We start from the raw sequence: 19,039 nt of genomic DNA on the forward strand, positions 1-19,039 counted from the left end.
TAATTCAGACTGTGTATGGGAAATTGGTGATCACAGCCTGAACCTCTGATTAATCAGCTGAGACAAGTGTCAGGTCAGCTGTTGGAGCACAGTTGAGAGTAATTTAGCTGTGCTCCCGGAAGGGGTGGAGCTTGACTCCACCTCCTCTAGACCTCATTTAAGGGCTGACCATCACTAAAGCAGCATCTCTTGGAGATTGCTCCTTAGTGGAGATTGCCTCAGCATTTCCCAGCAGACCAAAGGCTTCCATGTGGGTGAGCTTTTCCTGTAAATAACTTTTTGGATATTTACTACCATCTTTATGTTATTGTCACTGTACAAGACTGACAACCCAATTCAATGCTACATATGAAGCAGATAATCATAAGAATTCTTGTTGTTCGTACTGCTGAGAGCTTCTGTCCAACAGAAGAGCTTAGGATTACTGTAGCTCCCCACTGTCTTTTGCACAAACCTGCCTGAGGAAGCTTATGGCCTGGCTATCCCATTGGGCTGCAGCTCAGTCTATAGGCAAGGTGGGCAAATGCTTTGCATAGTCTTTGTGCCAGGCACCAGCTGCAGCCACCAAGACATGTGGAAGGAGAGGGATGGCAGCCTCCTGAAATCAAGTGACTGACCTCAAGTTATCTACCTAGGCTTTAGTAAAGCTCTTGGCTATGCTGCCTACTGTATTCTTCTCAAGAAACTGATTGCCCATGGCTGTGGACTGGTATACTCTTCACTGGGTAAAAATCTGTCTGGATGGCTGGGACCAGAGAGCGGCAGTGAATGGAGTTAAATCCTGCTGGTAACTCCTCACTAGTTGTGCTCACAAGGGATTGGTATTAGGGCCTGTCCTGTTTAATACCTTTATTGATGATCTGGACAAGGGGATTGAAAGCACCCTCAATAAGTTTGCAGATTACACCAAGCTGGCATGAAGTGTTGATCTGCCTGAGGATTGGGAGGTCCTACAGAGTGATCTGGATAGGCAGGATCAACATGTAGAGGCCAACTGTATGAGCTTTAACAAGATCAAGTGGTGGGTCCTGAACATTAGTTACAACAACTGCATTCATTCTTACAGGCTTGAGGCAGAGTGGCTGGCAAGCTGCATGGAGGAAAATGATCTGTGGGTGTTAGTTGACAGGCAGTTGAACAGGAGCCAGCAGTGTGCCTAGGCGGCCAAGAAGCATCCTGGCTTATATCAGAAATAGCGTAATCAGAAGGAGCAGGGAAGCAGTGTTCCCTCTGTACTCTGCGTGGCCCTGGTGAAGCCACACCTCAAGTACTGCGTTCACTTTTTATCACTCATTACAAGAAAGACACAGAGGTTTTGGAGTAAGTCCAAAGGACAACTAAGACTGGTGAAGGTTCTGGGACACAAGTCTTACAGGTTGCAGTCTGCAGAAAAGAATGGCCAGAGGAGACCTCTCCAACTACCTGACAGGAGGTTTTGTAGAGGTAGGGGTCAGCCTCCTCTCCCAGGTAACCAGGAGAGGTAACAGCCTTAAATTGCACCGGGCGAGATTCAGGTTGGACTCTTCACATAACAGCGGTGAGGTATTGGAACAGGCTGCCCAGGGAGGTGGTGGAACTGCTGTCCCTGGAGGCTTTCAAGATGTGGCAATAAAGGATGTGAAAGGCATGGGTGATGGGCTGACGGTTGAACGAGATGATTATGTCTTTTCCAACCTTAATGACTGAAAGTCTCTCCTCTCCCGAAGGACAGAAGTCACGATGCGCCATAGGGAGCCAGGCCCTAGAGAGGGTCATTCACCCGCTTACCCTCACTCCCGACTACTCCGGCAAGATGCGGCTTCTGGCCCGGCCCCTCCGCAGCTCCTCCTCCGGGGCGGTGCGGGTAGGCTCGGCCCGGGTCCCGCAGGCGGCAGCCGGCGTGCGGCCATGGCGAGCCTTCTGCGGCGGCGGGCCGCTGCTGCCCGCCGCCTCATCCTCCTCCCGTCTCCGCCTCCGGGGCCGGCGGCGTCGCGGCGAAGCAGCTGGGCTCTGCCCGCCGCCTTGGTGCGCCGCGGCGCGTTGGTGGGCGGCCGCTGGGTAGAGAAGCCGGCCGCGTTCCCTGTGCGGGACCCGGCCAGCGGCGACGAGCTGGGCCGGGTGGCCGACTGCGGCGAAGCCGAGGCGAGGGCGGCCGTGCGGGCCGCGCACGAAGCCGGCGCCGCCTGGGGCCGCCTCCCTGCCAAGGTGAGCGGCGGCGGAAGATGGCGCCGGCGGGGCGCAAGGCGGTCGGGCGGAGCGGGGAGAGACGGAGCGGGGCTGCCGGGCGGCCCTCAGCGGGAGGTGGGAGCCGTCCTGTGTGTGAGAATGACGGCAGGCTTCTGTCCTTGCAGGAGAGGAGCGCGCTTATTCGCAGATGGTACGAGCTGATGATTGAAAGGAAAAAAGATCTGGCAACGATCATAACGGCAGAAAACGTGAGTATAGAGGCGGGTGGAAGGTGGGCGGAGTGCCGCCCTTGAAGTACGCGCCTCTAAGCTCCAGGTCTGTTCAGATCACAGCTCGCTGTGGAAACATCTCTCTTAGAAACGTAACATATGGATGCTGATGTTAAAACTGAAACAGCTCCTAGTTGTGCTCACTTAATGTGTTTGAGTTTATATCGCAGACCAGTCTGAAAATGCACAGACAGGTAGTGTCCTTTTGAGTAAAGCTGTTGTGGAAGATACCACAGCAGCTCTTCTGCTGTGTTCCAACAGCTAATGGCTGTCAGTCCAGAAGAACACACCCGAAGGTCCACAGAGTAATAGATCCAAACATAGTTGTCCCTGACGGGAGCTTGTAAATGTTTTGCCTCCGTTTGTATCTGCTTCAGAATGGCAATAGCAGCTAACTGCAGAGTTTGTAAATAAACACAGGCTACGTCTGCTTTTCCATCTCAAAGTGTGAGTATAGGATGACTGTATGTTGAAACTTCATAGTGATTGCTGGTGAAATAATAACAAGTCCTTTCTGGAGACAGCAAAGTATGTAATATAGGATTATAAAGCACTGTGAAAATAATTCTGAAATTGTCAGTTTGTATTGCTTCATACCACCACTGACGGCGTATTTTCAATTTGATGTAACTAAAGGGAAAACCTCTGAAAGAAGCAGAGGGGGAAGTCCTATATTCTGCCTCATTTCTGGAGTGGTTTGCAGAAGAAGCTCGCCGAGTTTATGGTGATGTCATTCCAGCATCTGCAAAAGACAGAAGAATCCTGGTGCTAAAGCAGCCGGTAGGAGTGGCAGCAATTATAACCCCAGTAAGTACAGATGAATGTTTCAAATGATATGAAATCAGCGTAGCTTACAGTATGGGCCCTAATGGCTCCTCTTGCCTCAGGAAACACCTCTATAAAGTTTCATTTCTACCCTGTACCTGCTTCTTCATTGGTCAGTAGTGTTCCTTTGTAACATTCACCTGGGACAAAGCACATCATGCAGGTCTGTTTATGCTGCCAAGTAAGCACAGAAAACAACTACTACTATTGCTGCAAAAACTGGAGGCAGAATTTCCCTAAGTTTGATTGTAATTTTCTCTCATCCTAGTGGAATTTCCCCAGTGCTATGATTACCCGGAAGGTTGGCGCAGCTTTGGCAGCTGGCTGTACAGTAGTGGTGAAACCTGCAGAGGATACACCTTTATCAGCATTAGCTCTTGGAGAGGTGAGCTTTTACTCTAAGCTGTAGGTTAATGATGGACTGAAGCTATAAATCAGAACTTAAAAATGGGATTTGTGGATAACTTGAGCTAATTTCATACATGAAGACAAATTGGCTGAATTGATGCAGAAGTTTTATTTATACTATGTCATCTGTGAGTTGTGCTATGTGCCCTGAGCTTCTTCTGACTTCAAACCAATTTCTTTGATACGGTAAAAACATTAAATGTCTATTCCTCATACAAAATGCACTGATACTGCGATTTCTCTTTCCTTTGTTACAGCTTGCAAACCAGGCTGGAATTCCAGCAGGAGTTTATAATGTTGTTCCTTGTTCAAGACAGCAGACACCAGCTGTAGGGGAAGTTCTGTGCACTGATCCATTGGTAGCCAAAATATCTTTTACGGGCTCCACTGCAACAGGAAAGGTACATAAGTGCACAGAATATCCTTGAAGATTATTACTGTGGTTATACCAGAAAGGTAGGGGGAAATGTGTGCTTTCATATAGAGCCTTCTGCTTTACTGGCTACTGTTCAGAGATTGTACAAATAAGTGTAGACCTGTTGAGGTACTGCCTATTCAGTGTCAGTACTTCACAGAAGGATGCCTGTGTGCAGCTTCTGGATAATTGTTCCTTATTGAATTATAACCTGAGTGCTCCTGTATAAAATGTTTGTGTTTCATACACTGTGACAGCTCACTGATATGAACGCTGACATAGAATTTCAAAGGTGCTGCTTGGGAATGGCTTCTGTAGTTGAAAGAAAGCGTTAGAGAAGTGAGGTTCTTGTGTCAACTTCAGCCTGCTGTGAGCTTTGCTCCATAAACAGGCTTACTAATCAGTGCCCAGTGAAATCGGTAAAGCTGCAGAGTATGGCTAGAGATGGAAGAATTCTATGCAACGGCTGTATCCGGAATGAAGAAAAAGCCTGATACCTAAATCAAATCTTAATACCAAGTTCTGACGCATATCAGAAAACTGCTGTGAGTTGTCAAGTCCTTTGTTGCAAAAAAAGAAATGAACAAGCAAAGAAGTGACAGTGTCAGCCTATAATGTCAGCCTGATCTGAATGTGATGAAAATACTTTCCTTTGTTATTTTTTCAGCAGAGTGTAATCTCTAAAGACTTTAATGAAGGAAATTATTCCTTGTATTTGTGATGGGAGAAAACAGATGGTGTAGAATAACAGAGAAGATGCAGATTAACTCTCTATAAGAGTTAAGTTTCTCAGTGCCTTCCATCTGTAAGCTCTGTGGTTCCTCAGTTTGCATCTAATAGAAGTAGAAATTTCTGTGTTTGCTCAGATACTGCTGAAACATGCGGCTGGCACTGTGAAGCGAGTTTCCATGGAGCTTGGAGGGCATGCTCCTTTTATAGTGTTCGACAGTGCTGATGTGGACCGCGCTGTTGCAGGAGCCCTTGCTTCTAAGTATAGAAACTCAGGTCAGGTAAGAGTAATTATTTTGTCCTTGTTTTTGGGAATGGAAGAGCTGTAAGCAAAACACTTCATTGTGGAGAGAAAGATGTTGGGGCCACACATGGCTGTGGGCACTTAAAGTCAGCTATCATGCAGCAACTTTGAATAACAACAGTGTAAGACAGTATTTCAATACATATAGAAGATAGCTGTTACTTTTGAGAGGCTGTAGTAATTAAAGTAAGATTCAATCAGGGCATTAGGGGTTAGCATAAATGGGTGTGTTAGTCGGCAGCTGAAAGCAGACTCCAGGAAGAAGGAAAACTCAAGTTCAGTTAATGGAGTTGGGAGGAGCAGGAAGGAAAAAAATAAGGAAAAATAGACCCCACACCACAAAGTGTGAATTGAAATTCTCTTGCTCAATTCAGCATTCTCTGGTGTGTGTAATTAGACTGTTATATTTCTTGCAGCTTCTGAACCCTGCTCGATCCATGTACCAGTATCCACTGAAATCACAAAGCCTTTTCCCAGCAATATGTAGCAATATGGAGTATTTTACACAAATGCTTACAGCTTGTTGGGATTGTATTAAGTGAGTAGGGTGGCAAAAGAAGCGGTAAGATTAGGTAAAAGCTTAGGATGTTGGAGAAGAGGCGGAGTGCAGATCACTGTAGTATCCTGTCATTGTGGCATGAGGGACAGAATGAATTCAGAATGAAATACAGCGTAAGCCACTGTTTGCTTTTCCTGTTCGCTTTCAGACGTGTGTTTGCACAAACCGTTTCCTGGTGCAAAAGGGAATCCATGACAGATTTGTAGAAAAGTTTGCTAAAGCCATAGAGAGCGAGCTGCGTGTCGGAAGTGGATTTGATGCAAAAACTACCCAAGGGCCATTAATTAATGAAAAAGCGGTAGAGAAGGTAAAAAATATATATATATATATTTGTATAAATTGATTTTTGACACTTTAAATTCCATTTTATGGTCCATAAAGTAACTTTGAATTCTATTTAACTTTGTAATGCTTCTTTGTTAGAAAATACTAACCGTGTGGCTGGAAGTTTGCTATCTCCTCCAAGCCTGTGTGTGTATATATATCAAGAAAGAGATGTGACCAGTTAATGTATCACTCTCTTATTTCCATTAAAGAAGAAAGAGGTTTCCCCTTCATGAGAAAATAAATCTTCCTAATTATTTCTCAGCTGTTCTCAAGAAGGACATTTACTGAAGCTGGGTATGTGGTGAGCGTGATGCGGTGATTCCACAATCCTGAAGCACTGTGATTGAGAACTTGCTTTGAAGACGTTACTTTGCCTCTGTTTGGCAGAAAATAAGCAAAGTAACACTGGGGTTAAAAGTAGCAGAGCTCTGGATGCTGTAATCATTTGCTATCTGACATGCATAGCTCAGGTCTTCTATTTTGAATTACTTGTGACTCCAGGAGTTTTATTTTTAAATTGTAGAAAGTCACATTTTCTGTAATATTTCACCCTTTCTAAGGTTAAAGATTATGAATTATTCTTACAAATTCTGAAAATACTCAGAATCAGCTGGGAGACCACAGATATAATACTTGAATTCCTCCCCTTTGTGTACCACAAAAGTATTGTGTGTATCATAGGGCCGTACACACAAGCGTGCCAGCACTGTATAGTCACATAACTGCCCTTCTATTATTTCAAGGGAGTATATTCTAGGTTGAGACTTTGGTTTTCTCGTTACTTTTGTCTTTGTATGAACTTTAGATATATACAGGTAGAAAATGTCTTTGCCAGTCCAGCCTTGAAAACTTCCTTCTGTTGCCCATTTCTCTTTAAATCTCTTTATATCTGACAGTTTCTTCTGTTTTCACAGTGCGTGATCATGAATATCAGGTGTGCTACTCAGTCCTTTTCTCCCATTAGGTGTTCTCCTTCCATAGAAAAGCTGAATGCCTGATAGATGGGGAATATACTCATAATTAAACTCAAGAGAGATTCTGAATAACTCTGCAAATAGTTTGTGAAGTATAAACCTCTCTTCAAAATCTTTTTAATGCTGGAGACTGTTACTTCTTTAGTGAAAAACACAGTGATGTTCACTTTTAAATGCTAGCTTTGAGATTTCTGTTTTGTATACCTTAGGTAGAGAGACACATTAACGATGCAGTTTCACAAGGAGCATCTGTTGTGACTGGAGGGAAACGGCACAGCTTGGGGAGGAATTTCTTCGAACCAACATTACTGAGCAATGTTACAACAAAAATGCTTTGCACGCAAGAGGAGACCTTTGGCCCTTTAGCACCAGTTATCAAGTAAGATTCTTGGAGAGCAATAAGAAAGAACGAGATACTGTTTTGAATAAATAAGATTTGATTGACTGACTGACTGACTGCCAGAAGTTTTTGGAGGGCAATTTGTTACGTGACTTGCTAGCCCTGAGTTTTTCTTCTCTGCCTTTGTACACAGTGATTGGACAGAAGAACCTGCAGCCATCTATCGTAGCTGAGAGTGCCTGTGTGGCTGGGGAAATTAGCTAACTCATGTGAAAGTAAATGTTTAACTACCGGCAGATAAAACAATCCTAACTACTTAATTGTAGTTTAAATTGAAGTAAGTGGTATAAACTTCTCCATTGCTTTGAATTTAAAATTAAATTAATTTTGAAAATTCCTTAAGAAACAAACAAACAAGAAACCCGTGTACTGGCTTATTCTTGATTAAAGCTGCTTCTTGGCAGTAAGTCAGCAAAATGGAAGATCAGTGGCAGGCCTCATTTGTATTTTTTTTTCTCCTTGTATTGACAGATTTGACACTGAAGCAGAAGCTATTGCTATAGCAAATGCGGCCGATGTAGGTTTAGCAGGTATGCTTCTCTTATCTCTTACACACTTTCTGTAAGCTTCAGTGCTAATGAAGTAACAAGCATCATATCAGTAAGTATCAGTCTTCTGCTGCTGTCCCTCCTGACTTTATTTTCATTTTGCATATCTCTGTCTGCATGGCAGGGTATTTCTATTCCCAAGATCCAGCACAGATCTGGAGAGTTGCAGAGCAGCTGGAAGTTGGAATGGTTGGTGTAAATGAAGGCATTGTCTCCTCAGTTGAGAGCCCTTTTGGTGGGATAAAGCAGTCTGGCTTAGGGCGAGAAGGTTCAAAGTACGGCATTGATGAATACCTAGAAATAAAGTACGTCTGCTTTGGAGGCTTGTAGCAATCTTCAGAAAGCACAATCCCAACATCTTGGAAAAGAGCGCCGTAGTTTTAAGAGCTTTTTGAACAAGAAATATGTAATTAATACAACTTTTACTTTCTTTAAAAATAAGCAACCCTGTCCTGTATGTAAGACATATTGACAACATTACGTGCCACATGTTTTTACATGTTTATACTGTATGAGTACATTGTTTTTCAGCGATGTGATCACAGTGCCCATTACCTCTAAAAGGGAGTAGGGAAGAATGCACGTTTATTATCCTTAGATCACCCTCATTAGTGGGGGGACTTGGAAATTTCTGCATTATGAAAATAGATCATAATCTGTGTCAAGGGGAAAACAGACCACCTTTTTCTGCTGCCTCTATTTGAATGCTTGTAGGATGGGGGAAGTGTTGGTTATGGAAGACTGCCTTTAAACCTTTGTGTAAACACAGACATTTTCTAATGCAGTTATGTAACGTTTAGGAGCAGGCATGTCTTTTATCTAACTGTGGGATAATCTAATGCTTATGAAAGATGAGTAAGCGCTTGGCTACAACTAGGAATCCATGCAGGTGAATGAACAGCTTTGTAAGTGCACCTTACTACTGGCTGCAGAGCTGTCACCTGTTCAGCCTTTGGGCTTCTAAGCGAAGAGCTGTAATTTGTGCTTAACAGCTTGCAAGTTTGGGGTCAGGTACAGCCCTTGTTTGGTATGTATGCGAGTCTCAGTTGTTCAGAGAAGATGGCAGTGCAGGACAAAGAGTTTCTGGCTCAGCAAGGAGCAGGAGGAAGATGGGATGCATAGCTGCAGAAATAACCTGCAGAACTTTAAGGAGACACCGAAAGGCCTATATGAAAGAATCCCAAATGCTGACATGAGAACATGTATAAACTTTCTTCTGTGAAAAGAATGTAACTGTCCTTTGGTAGAAGGAAGGTCACTGATGTCAATGTTGCTCATTGTCTACAGTTTTCCACAGCACCTCCCAAGAACACAAGCAGGTGGTTCATTTCCTTTGGAATCTGCCTTGGATTTAGGGTCACACAAAGCAAATATCCATTATTGAGAAAGGTGTATGCATTTTTGATCTTAGGTAACTTGCAGTCTAATAAAGATTGAAATAAAAATAATTGTAGGCAAGACTTCTAGCCATAATTCCACTACTTTCATTGACAAAACATTTCAATGGAAATTGGAGGCCCTTTCTTTAAAAAGAAGCCATATCAATTTGGCAAATAGATCAGCACTGTAGAGGTTAAGGAGAAGAAATTTTGTTTCCTGTGGTTAACTTATTAGGTGGGGTTATACCCATTAACTATTACAAATAAAGGCAGGTAGCACATCTCTCCTTCATATATCTGTATTTATACACTAATGAATGTATCCTCAGAAATGGGCTATTTTAAGAAACTTGATGCAATTAGGCAAAAAGGTTCCAGGTAACAAAATAGCTAAAGAAAAAACAGAGCTGAGTTTCACAGGGTTTTAGGTTTTAACAGTTGTGTGTAAGGTAGCATTAACTGCTACTTGTTACTTCTAATTATTTTCTATGGTTGTATTTGTGTAACACCTGAGAACAGGTGGGTGTAGAACGTGTGTGTGTGTACATCATACCAGCTGAAGGACAAGACAGTAAGTGCACATTTTTATTATAAATTTCCAGGGCACCAAGAATGTGCATTTACAGTGATAAGGACTGGATACTCTTATCAGTTGTAGCACATTTGCTTTCTCTGAAGAACAAAGAGGGATAGCTTAATTCTACCCACATAAATGGCAAGAAAATTTCTTGTTCTAGACAGCTTCTGAGTGCTCAGCTCTACTGAGTGCACAAGCTACATGAATTTGGGGAACAAGACCTTGTGGATCAGGGAGCCTTCTGGCAGCTCTGGCTGCTGATACATTTTTTACTCCTTGCACAATGTATCTCAGCAGAAAAAAGGCAGTAACCCGGTGCCTGGGTACCAACAGTACAGCAATGAAGGCACACTCACAGGTATCGCACACAGGTTGGAATATCTGCCACATCAATTGCACAGACGTACAATATGTTTGCACTATCAAATCAAAGTTAAACTCATTTCATTTACCGCTGTATGACAGTGCAGTCTTGAATGTAGACGTACTTCTTGGGACGTTGCAACTAGAGAAATAATTGTTTAGTCTGCTGCTCTCTTCATTGCAAAATTAGCGATCTGATGCCTTGGTGAATTTAAAATCTTGATGTCATTTCTAAGAATAGCACTGTTACAGTTAATGAGTAAATGTTTACTTTTTTGTAGTGGTTTTTGTTTTTTTTGTATTTAATAACGAGCACAAACCATAATTAAGTTGTATAATGAAGTTGAAAAATACCTTTGTCCAGCTAGATTGGAGTGTGGTTGGATTCCAGCATGGTATCTTTGTGTCACTAAATAAGCACAGAATAATCTTGAAGTTGTTTTCATAGCAAAAGCTGTGATTCTTTAACAAAAGACGTACTTGAATCCTCACATTTATGTTCATGATGTTCAGAAATTTCCGGATTTAAAACTGTGATGGAAGAACATTTTCAATTAATAAATAACTTATGTGAAAGCATTGGATTCTGTGCCTTATTACAATATTCACTGTCGAACTCACAAGCTGACAGCAGCAAAAGTAAGTTCCGTCCCTCAGATTTCCACAGATATTTTGTTGTGCCACGCTTAGCACTGGAAAGAAAGGCATTTGTCTGCATGCACATATTCTGTAGGTGCAAGGTTAACTATCCAATTACAATGCCTTGAATCTAAATCAAGTAGGTGAGATCACTTTGACATATTTGTATGCCATGAGTTATTCCATATGTAAATCTTTTATGCTGAATCAAATATTTTACCACAAGAGACAGGCTTTGTGGACCAGAATGCAATTTCCTGCTTTCAGGATGTGATAACCTGTACAATTCTCAAATTATTTGAAATAGGTTTTTAAAAACCTTATTAATGTCGTCATTTCTAATTTCCAGTTCATCTTACTGAAGGCCAAATTCCATCTCATTTTCTTATGTTAGCCTTTAAAATGCTGTCGTTTGACCCTTGCTCTCTGTCCTCTCAGTGTAATGAATTCTTAAGAAACTGCATGTACCTGTTCTACTAGAGATAAGCTAAAAATGTTTAAGGGGCAGAAATTCTCTCCAGCTGTAGTGAAAAGATGTTTGGTTTTTTTTCTTTAATTCAGTTAAGTCACCCCAGGCACTGCTTGTCCATTGGCATGCTACACTGGAAAACGCATACTTAGAGCAAGTGAGGTGGCTCCAGGTCCTGGTGACACCCATCTAGTAGCAGTGAAGAAAGACAATTGGTGCTACTAAGATGTATTTCATATTTGACCAATATCTAGCATTTAATTTTGTTTAGAATAGCTGGTTCTCATTCTTCACTCCCTCTCGTCACCAAGACCTTTGGATTTAATGAAATGCATAAGTTAGCTAGACTTCTGTAGCCTGTCCATTTACTTGGCAGAATATATCTATTTTTTAAGACATCTACGATTGATTTTATGTCTTCATAAGCTTTTCAGAATGAAATAGCAGTCTGAATGTTTTACACATAGTAAAACAGCTTATACTGTTCTATAGTAATCATTCATTCAAATGCTGTTGGGAGTTGGGCAATAAAGCAATTAAAAAGCGTCTCCATTTGACTTGGTATTGAAGTAGCTGTACTGCTGCAACTGGTGCAGACTTAAGGATAACTTTTTGTCCTTTGTCCTACTGCTTATACAAGGCCTTACCTATCCTAAAGCAAAAGGTTTAAAAATGGTATTCAGAAGGTTACACAGGCAATTAACCCAAGGACAAGGACATGGAAATTCTTTAAATCAAAGCAGAACGGCTTTTTCTACTTCCTAATATACTGCACTATACTACCTCTCTGCATAAGATACCTTTTTGCTTTTGTCAGTAGCAAGTCAAGGGATCAGATGTTATACTGCTTTTTTTAGTAGACTTCAGCTATGTTATACAATTTGTCTCTCTTAGCCTGAATTGAGTATCAAGTCCAATACAGAAAGTACATCACCAAGTTCCTAGAAGAAAAGACCAAATTTTATTAGTAGTTACATAAATGTTATAGTTTCAGCTCAGAAATTATTCCAGTTACAATACACTGTCATATTCAATAAGTAACATTTGTTAGAATCGCATTAATTGTATAAATAGCTCACCCATCCACCCACAGGGAGAAGTTTTTCTATACACAGACCAGCTACATGATGTGTGGCTCATCTGCACCTGGTTCATACCTTGAGCAAAATAAAGGTGTTTGGTTTTTTTTGTCTTCCATTTCTTTCCTTTATATTTTATTTCTAAGCTTCAAGGCTCCCTTGTCATTGGGGAATTCTGGACCTAAGAGGTGTATGATGATACCTCTTTGCTGCAGAGGCATGAGCTCAATGTTCTAATTAGATATCAATAAAAAGCAACAGCTGATGTTAAACTAATTCACTTCTACCTTACCTTCCTTCTAGAGAAATGTTTTCCTTTCTCAATCATTATAAAAATGGCTCAGAAGACCAATACCTGTCATTTTATTACTGCCATCCCCCAACTCCAGTTAACGAGAGCCCACTACCAGTATACTGAGGTGCAAAACTAGCTTTGTGTGGGCTAAAAGAAGAACAGAAAATTTGCCTAAGAAAATTATTTCAGGAACATCAGAACTGTCGAAGGAAAGTTCAAACTCAGCACTGAGAACTTCCCTGTTTTTGGCACAGTGAACTCCCTTGTGCGTTTGCACTTAATTTTGTTTGCCACAATAAACTAAGAAAAAAACAAATGATGTAAGCAACCACATCTGACAGCAATAAAACAAACAAACAAACACAACAGGTGCTGGAATAAGGAGCTGTGTGTGATACATCTGGAAGAGGAGATCTCTTATCTTCTGTTTATCAGCAAGGACATAGCTGCAAGTGCATCCTTACAAATGAAACAGTAACATCCTTTTTTTCCCCTCTGCAAATGAACTCCTCCACAATTAGACTATGATTAGATTGAATTTCTCAACAACCCACTCTCAGTTAAAATGAACGGCTGAACCACAGAACGATAGATGCTTTAGACTTGCCTAAGTAAATTTCAGTTGCTACTGCAGCAGTGTTTTAGTTAAAAAAAATTATAAACACAAAACATTATTTGCAGAATCACAACATTGAATACATGAACCTCTTAACATATCAGGCAGTAATGGCAAGGAAGTTACTGTAAATATATTCCCTACTTAAGATGCAACAGAGGCAGCCCTTTTACATGGCTAGATAACCTCTACTTGTGCGTGTATCAGCCAGCATCTTTAAATGTAAAACCAAGATGGAAGTGAGAATCCAGAACTTAGTCCAAAGCTATGATGAACTCAAGTGTTGGCACACTGTTTGTATTCTAAGAGAGCATCTTAGCAGTGCCAAGCTGTGAATTTCTTTTTCAAGGGACTTAAAGCCGCACATGGCAAGCTGTATCTTAAAAGAGCAGACTGACTGTAGGGAAAGTCTCCCATCCCTATCTGAGAAAGAAGCTGCTATACGCTTTCTGTGTACAAAGGAAAGCTGTGTGGAAGTAAATTTAAGGACTGTGTACTTGCTTCAAACCCAAATGTAATTGATAATCCAAATCAGAAAGGTATCAGCAGTCTTAAGTTTAGCCATTGTGTTTACACCTTAACAGTTAGCTTTTCTTCACTTTCGTTCCACCTGACATGCAACAGTAAAGGAGTTTTTCTAGAAACAAAAATGTCACTGAATTGAAATCGAAGCCTTGCTATATTCAACTCCTTATTTCCCGACATAGTTATGCTTGACCAAATGATACAGGTGATATCACAAATTCACAGAGCCAGAAATATTATTTTAAAATCTTAGTTCAAGTTGGTATTAGTAGCAAACCTCGTACCGTGAATGAGGAATTAATTCTCCATCCAAGGATATGGAACAATTACATCATCAGAATGAGAGGCTCCTCGAAAAATCAGCTTTCGAAATGTAAATAAAATACAATGAAGATGTCAAAGCGTTACCCAGAGGACAGAATTCTGTAAGCATCTTACACTTGGGAAGGCCTTGCGCAGTAAGAAGCATTAGACCAGTTTCGTATTGTTATAGGGAGAAATATTTAGCCAGATGATGCAGATGATCTCATGGTGCACAAGTTTGCCTTTGATCTCAAGGTTGTCACCTGCAACAAGTGCGTGTGTGGGAGAAACAATTCTGTAGCATTGATAAGAACAGGTTTCTGATTAGCTGTTTTCATAGAGTACTTGAAAGAACCATATCTGCTACTCTTCAGCAACAGGCTTGAAAAATGTAAAATAAACCTCCAAACACCCAAGTGACAGACTTGACAGAATTGAAGGGTGCTGACTGCACTGATGAGTACTAAACAGTAAGTTCATAGATAAAGGCACACTAGAGACTTAGTGTAAGCAGTAATGGAAAGGTGCTGTGGAAGAAAAAGCTGGAGAGCAGACAATATATAGCACAATACTAAGGACTGGCTGAAGTTTGTCCTGTTGAGTCTTCTTACTGTAAGAAGAGTTCATTCCCGTAGTAAGTGAGAGGTCATGTAGTATGTGTACTGACCCTGGGCCTCAGCATTTGACAGGGAGATCAAATCTATTGCAGCCAAGTATTCAGGTTCCAAGTTCCTGCAGAAGAAACACAAAGAGTATGAGAAGGATGTTGGAACAGAAGAAATCGATGGCCTTCAGCCTGTGAAAAAGTTACCATAGAAAATGCAAGAAATGTTTCATTAGAAGTCTGAAACCGTGTAAGAGACTGTAACCTCCAGAAAGAAAAATCACAGTAAGGCTGTGGCTGAAATACAAATATCAGCACATACAGACTGCAGTGCTTCCACCTGCACCCTAATAGATATCCCAGGGACTAAAATACCTTATGGTGCATGGAGCTCTGCTACATGGAAGTTGTTCTAGTACACAAAGCAGTAGTGGGTAGATATCATAGCTACACAACTGTGAGCAGCGGACAGAACTCTTCCAACAAGTAGCTAAACTACAAAAGGAGTTCAACAGACACAATATTTGGGAATGTAAGCTAGAGATTAATATATGGTATTATGTACCAGGCTTAAGAGACAGTCCTGCCTTAAGACAATACAATGTAAATCCTAATCTAATCCCAGTCTGATTAACATAAGTAACTCGCAAGACAAAAGATACCACACTCTTGTCTGTTCAGAGTAGAAAGAAGAACCTTCCTCCAACCCTTTAAATGCTATGATACTCTCAGGATGAATCAACATAAGAGAAATAGAGAGCAACTAGGAAAAGCCAACCACATGAAGATGATCCACCCATCCACCTGCATGAGAACCAATGCTACCGAAAAAGTACATAAGGAAACAGTAATTGGAGATTCCCTACAGCGAGGTACTGAAGCAGCTGTTTGCCATTCAGGTAAATTCTCCAGAGAAATTTACTGCCTACTAGAAGCTTGCATTCATGTGGCCACTGAAAGGCTGCTGATAGTCTGTAAGTTTCACAAGGCTCATCTGCTACTGCCATTCCATGTGTAGTGATACTGCAACAAGGCATTTTAGGACCATCAAAAGACACTGCACATACCCCAAAGCAAGGTTAAAAGGATCAGGCCTCAAGTGATGGCCTGTTCTACCCTCCCAGTCAGAGGGAGCCATTCAGAAAAGAGGAGTCAAACTGAAAAGGCAAAGCTTGGCTACACAGTTGGCTTTAAACTAGACTTAGCAGGGGGAGGGGATGGACTACTAGATAGATAAGGAACTGGATGGATGACCACATTGACAGTTACAACCAACAGCTCAATATATGGAAACTAGAAATGCATGGTGTCTCTCTAGGGTCCATGCTGTAACCAATGCTGTTCAGTATCACTGTTAATGGGACTGAGTGCACCCTCAGCAATTTTGCAGATTACATGAAGCTGAATTATGCATTTGATACTCCAGTGGGAAAGAATGCCAACCAGAGAAACCCATGAGGTTCACATGGGGGGAATCACAAGTCTGTAAAGGTGAGACAGCAGCCTACTTGAAAAGTGGGCCCATATGAACCTCATAAAGTTCAACAAGGTCAAGTGCAAGGCCCTGCACGTGGGTCAGAACAATCCCCCATATTAGTACAGACTGGGTGAAGAACTGATTGAGAACAGCCTAGCAGAAGATGGGATACTGGTGAATGACAAACTGGATATAACCTGGCAATGTGGCCTGGCAGCCCAGTAAACCATATCCTGGGCTGCATCAAAAGAAGCGTGGTCAGCAAGCTGAGACGATTCTTCCTCTAGGCTCTGTGCTCACAAAACCCCATCTACAGTAATGCATCCAGCTTTTGGGTCCCTATCAGAAAAAAAAAAAAATATGAACCTACAGAGTGAGTCCAGAGGAGAGCCAGACAAATGATCAGAGGGCTGAGATATCTCTCCTCTGAAGACAAGTCTGAAAAAGGTGGGGTCGCTCAGCCTGGACAATAGAAGGCTTTGGGGAAACCCTACTGTCACCTTTCAGTACAAAAAGGGGCTTATAAGAAAGAAGACAACAGACTTTTTACCAGGGCCAAGGAAAAATGGTTTTAAAATAAAAAGCGGGGAGATTTAGATTGGATGAAAGCTGTTTTTATTTTTTTTTCTTTCTGAGAGTGATGAGATACTGGGACAAATTTAACTGGGAAGTTGTGGATGTCCCATCAGGCTGGTGAGCCTCACGTCTGTGCCTGGGAAGATCATGCAGCAGCACATCCTCCTGTAAGCTATCTTAAGGCACACTTGAGATGAGGAGATGATCTGAGACAGCCAGCATGGCTTCATCAAAGGTAGATTGTGCCTGACCAATCCGGTGGCTTTGTATGATGGAGTGATGGCATTAGTGGACAAAGGAAGGAAGAATGTTGTCTCCTTAGAGTTCTGAGAAGACTTCGACAATGATCCCACAGCACATCCTAACCTCTAAATTGGAGAGCTAATGATTTAAAGGTTAGACTACTTGGTGGATATAGAATTGGTTGGATGGTCACAGTTACAGGGTTGTTGTCAATTGGTCCATGTCCAAGTGGAGGTTGGTAATGAGTTCCCCAGGGGTCCATTTTGGGGCCAGTGCTCTTCAACAACTTTATCAGTGACACAGATAAGGGGATAGACTATTCTCAGCAAGTCTACGGATGACACCAAGCCAAGTGGTGCAGTTGATACAATAGAAGGAAGGGATGTCATCACAAAGCACCAGCACACACTTGAAAAGTGGGCCTGCATGAACCTAATGAAGTTCAACGAGGCAAAGTGCAAGGTGTTGCGTCTGTGTTAGAGCAATCCCAGATGCATACACACTGGGAGAAGAAAACACTGAGAGCAGTCCTGTGGAGAAGGGTGCAAGTGTCCTTCCACTGGAGGACATGGGGAAAAAAACACACAAAAAAACCCTTGCATTAGCCCTTTTTAGCCCATCTCTGCCTATCCCACATCTATCTCAGTTCACTACACTCAGGTCTGCAGGATCCCCTGCAGGGATGGGCACAGGTTCTCAGCATGGTACTAATAACTTCATAGACTTGCTATAAAAACAAGAAGTATGAGACCATGGAATCACTGGAGGATTCAAATCATGAGCATGCCACGTTGCTGCACTTTTTGTCTGCTGCTTCCTTTCAACCTAGCTAGTTCTTTCGATTTTTGCACAGTTCCATTAAGAAGAAATGCACAAAAGCCAATGTTCAACCCAACCAATCTTTTGAGTCAGAATTCTTTGAAAGAGTGGAGAAAGCTCCAGAAATTCTCCACCACATCATTTCTCATTAAAAGGGTGAGGTCTGTTCTCTCTGTGCCCCTTCTGATCTGCCTCTCATGATCTCTACACCTTTCTATCCTTCTCCATTAATGAATTTTTCACTATCAGAATAAAATAAACCATAGAATCACAGAATCGTAGAGATTGAAAGGGATCTCTGGAGAACATTGAGTCCAACCCCCCAAAAACCAACTATCGACCAACCAAAACACAAAAAAACACCAAGAATAAAAACAAAGCCCTGTCCAAAGTGCTGCCAAGGATAATGTTTTCTGCATTACAACATATCATTTTTCTAGCTTAGCTTAAGGCTTCCATCACATGAGTAAAGAACCAACAAGAACAGCTGGCATCCTTGCCAGACAGTGCCACAGATGCCTATGCCCCCACAAATGAGACTTGCATACGAAAGCCAGACCTTCTGTGTGCAGTTTCAACAACAGTATTGAGGACAAGCCTAAAAAACCCAAGGGAAAGACATTATTCAGACAGTAAACAAGAACAGCAACATCAGAACTCAAACGTTTTATACAAATACAACCAGCCACTGAATAACCAGAGGAAAAAGTAAAACAATTCAACCTTCGAACCAACTGCCAAGACTGGGAAGATAAGTACTGAACCTTCTGAACCTTCTGCTCTACATATGGTACTTTGTCATAAGCATTTCACTACACAAATAAATGCCTGTCACATTCTGTAAGCGAGCACTGAGTCTGACAGATTTAAACTTAGCTAAGAGTTTGGTCTTAAAAGGGCAACAGCTCTTCAAAAGTGCAAAGCAAAAGGTCGTTTATGATGCTCAGAAGGCAGATGGCCCTATGTTTTCAGTGCCTCTCTGCTATGGGCTGGACACAGTAGACTCTAAAGAAAGCAGAAATGCCTTTGTTATTACAGAAGTAACCTAAGGTTGGACTTCCCTGAAGGCACCATACTGAGCCACCATACACATGTAAATACAGAGAACATTGCATCCTACAACACAAAGATGTATCACATCACTTTATAGC

The 19,039-nt window shown here is 41.8% G+C and overlaps 2 protein-coding genes across 9 annotated transcripts in view; one reads left to right on the plus strand and one right to left on the minus strand.

The window, feature by feature from the left end:
- Positions 1 to 1,823: 1,823 nt before the first annotated feature.
- On the plus strand, positions 1,824 to 10,826 carry ALDH5A1 (aldehyde dehydrogenase 5 family member A1). The gene is made up of 10 exons (XM_072327275.1): positions 1,824 to 2,184; positions 2,331 to 2,414; positions 3,072 to 3,242; positions 3,529 to 3,645; positions 3,926 to 4,069; positions 4,950 to 5,093; positions 5,824 to 5,982; positions 7,186 to 7,355; positions 7,848 to 7,906; positions 8,049 to 10,826. Exons 1-10 carry the CDS (start codon positions 1,888 to 1,890, stop codon positions 8,252 to 8,254), a joined length of 1,551 nt encoding a protein of 516 aa, XP_072183376.1. The 5' UTR covers positions 1,824 to 1,887; the 3' UTR covers positions 8,255 to 10,826.
- Positions 10,827 to 12,293: 1,467 nt separating this feature from the next.
- KIAA0319 (KIAA0319 ortholog) overlaps positions 12,294 to 19,039 on the minus strand; it is a 45,620-nt gene continuing 38,874 nt past the window's right edge. For all 8 annotated transcript variants that reach the window (XR_011902818.1, XR_011902819.1, XM_072328884.1 and 5 more), the window contains one exon: positions 12,294 to 14,901. The gene's annotated coding sequence lies outside the window, so the exon portion shown is untranslated. The remainder of the gene's footprint in view (positions 14,902 to 19,039) is intronic.

Source organism: Excalfactoria chinensis, chromosome 2 (genome assembly GCF_039878825.1).
Source record: "Excalfactoria chinensis isolate bCotChi1 chromosome 2, bCotChi1.hap2, whole genome shotgun sequence".
NCBI classification, from domain to species: domain Eukaryota; kingdom Metazoa; phylum Chordata; class Aves; order Galliformes; family Phasianidae; genus Excalfactoria; species Excalfactoria chinensis.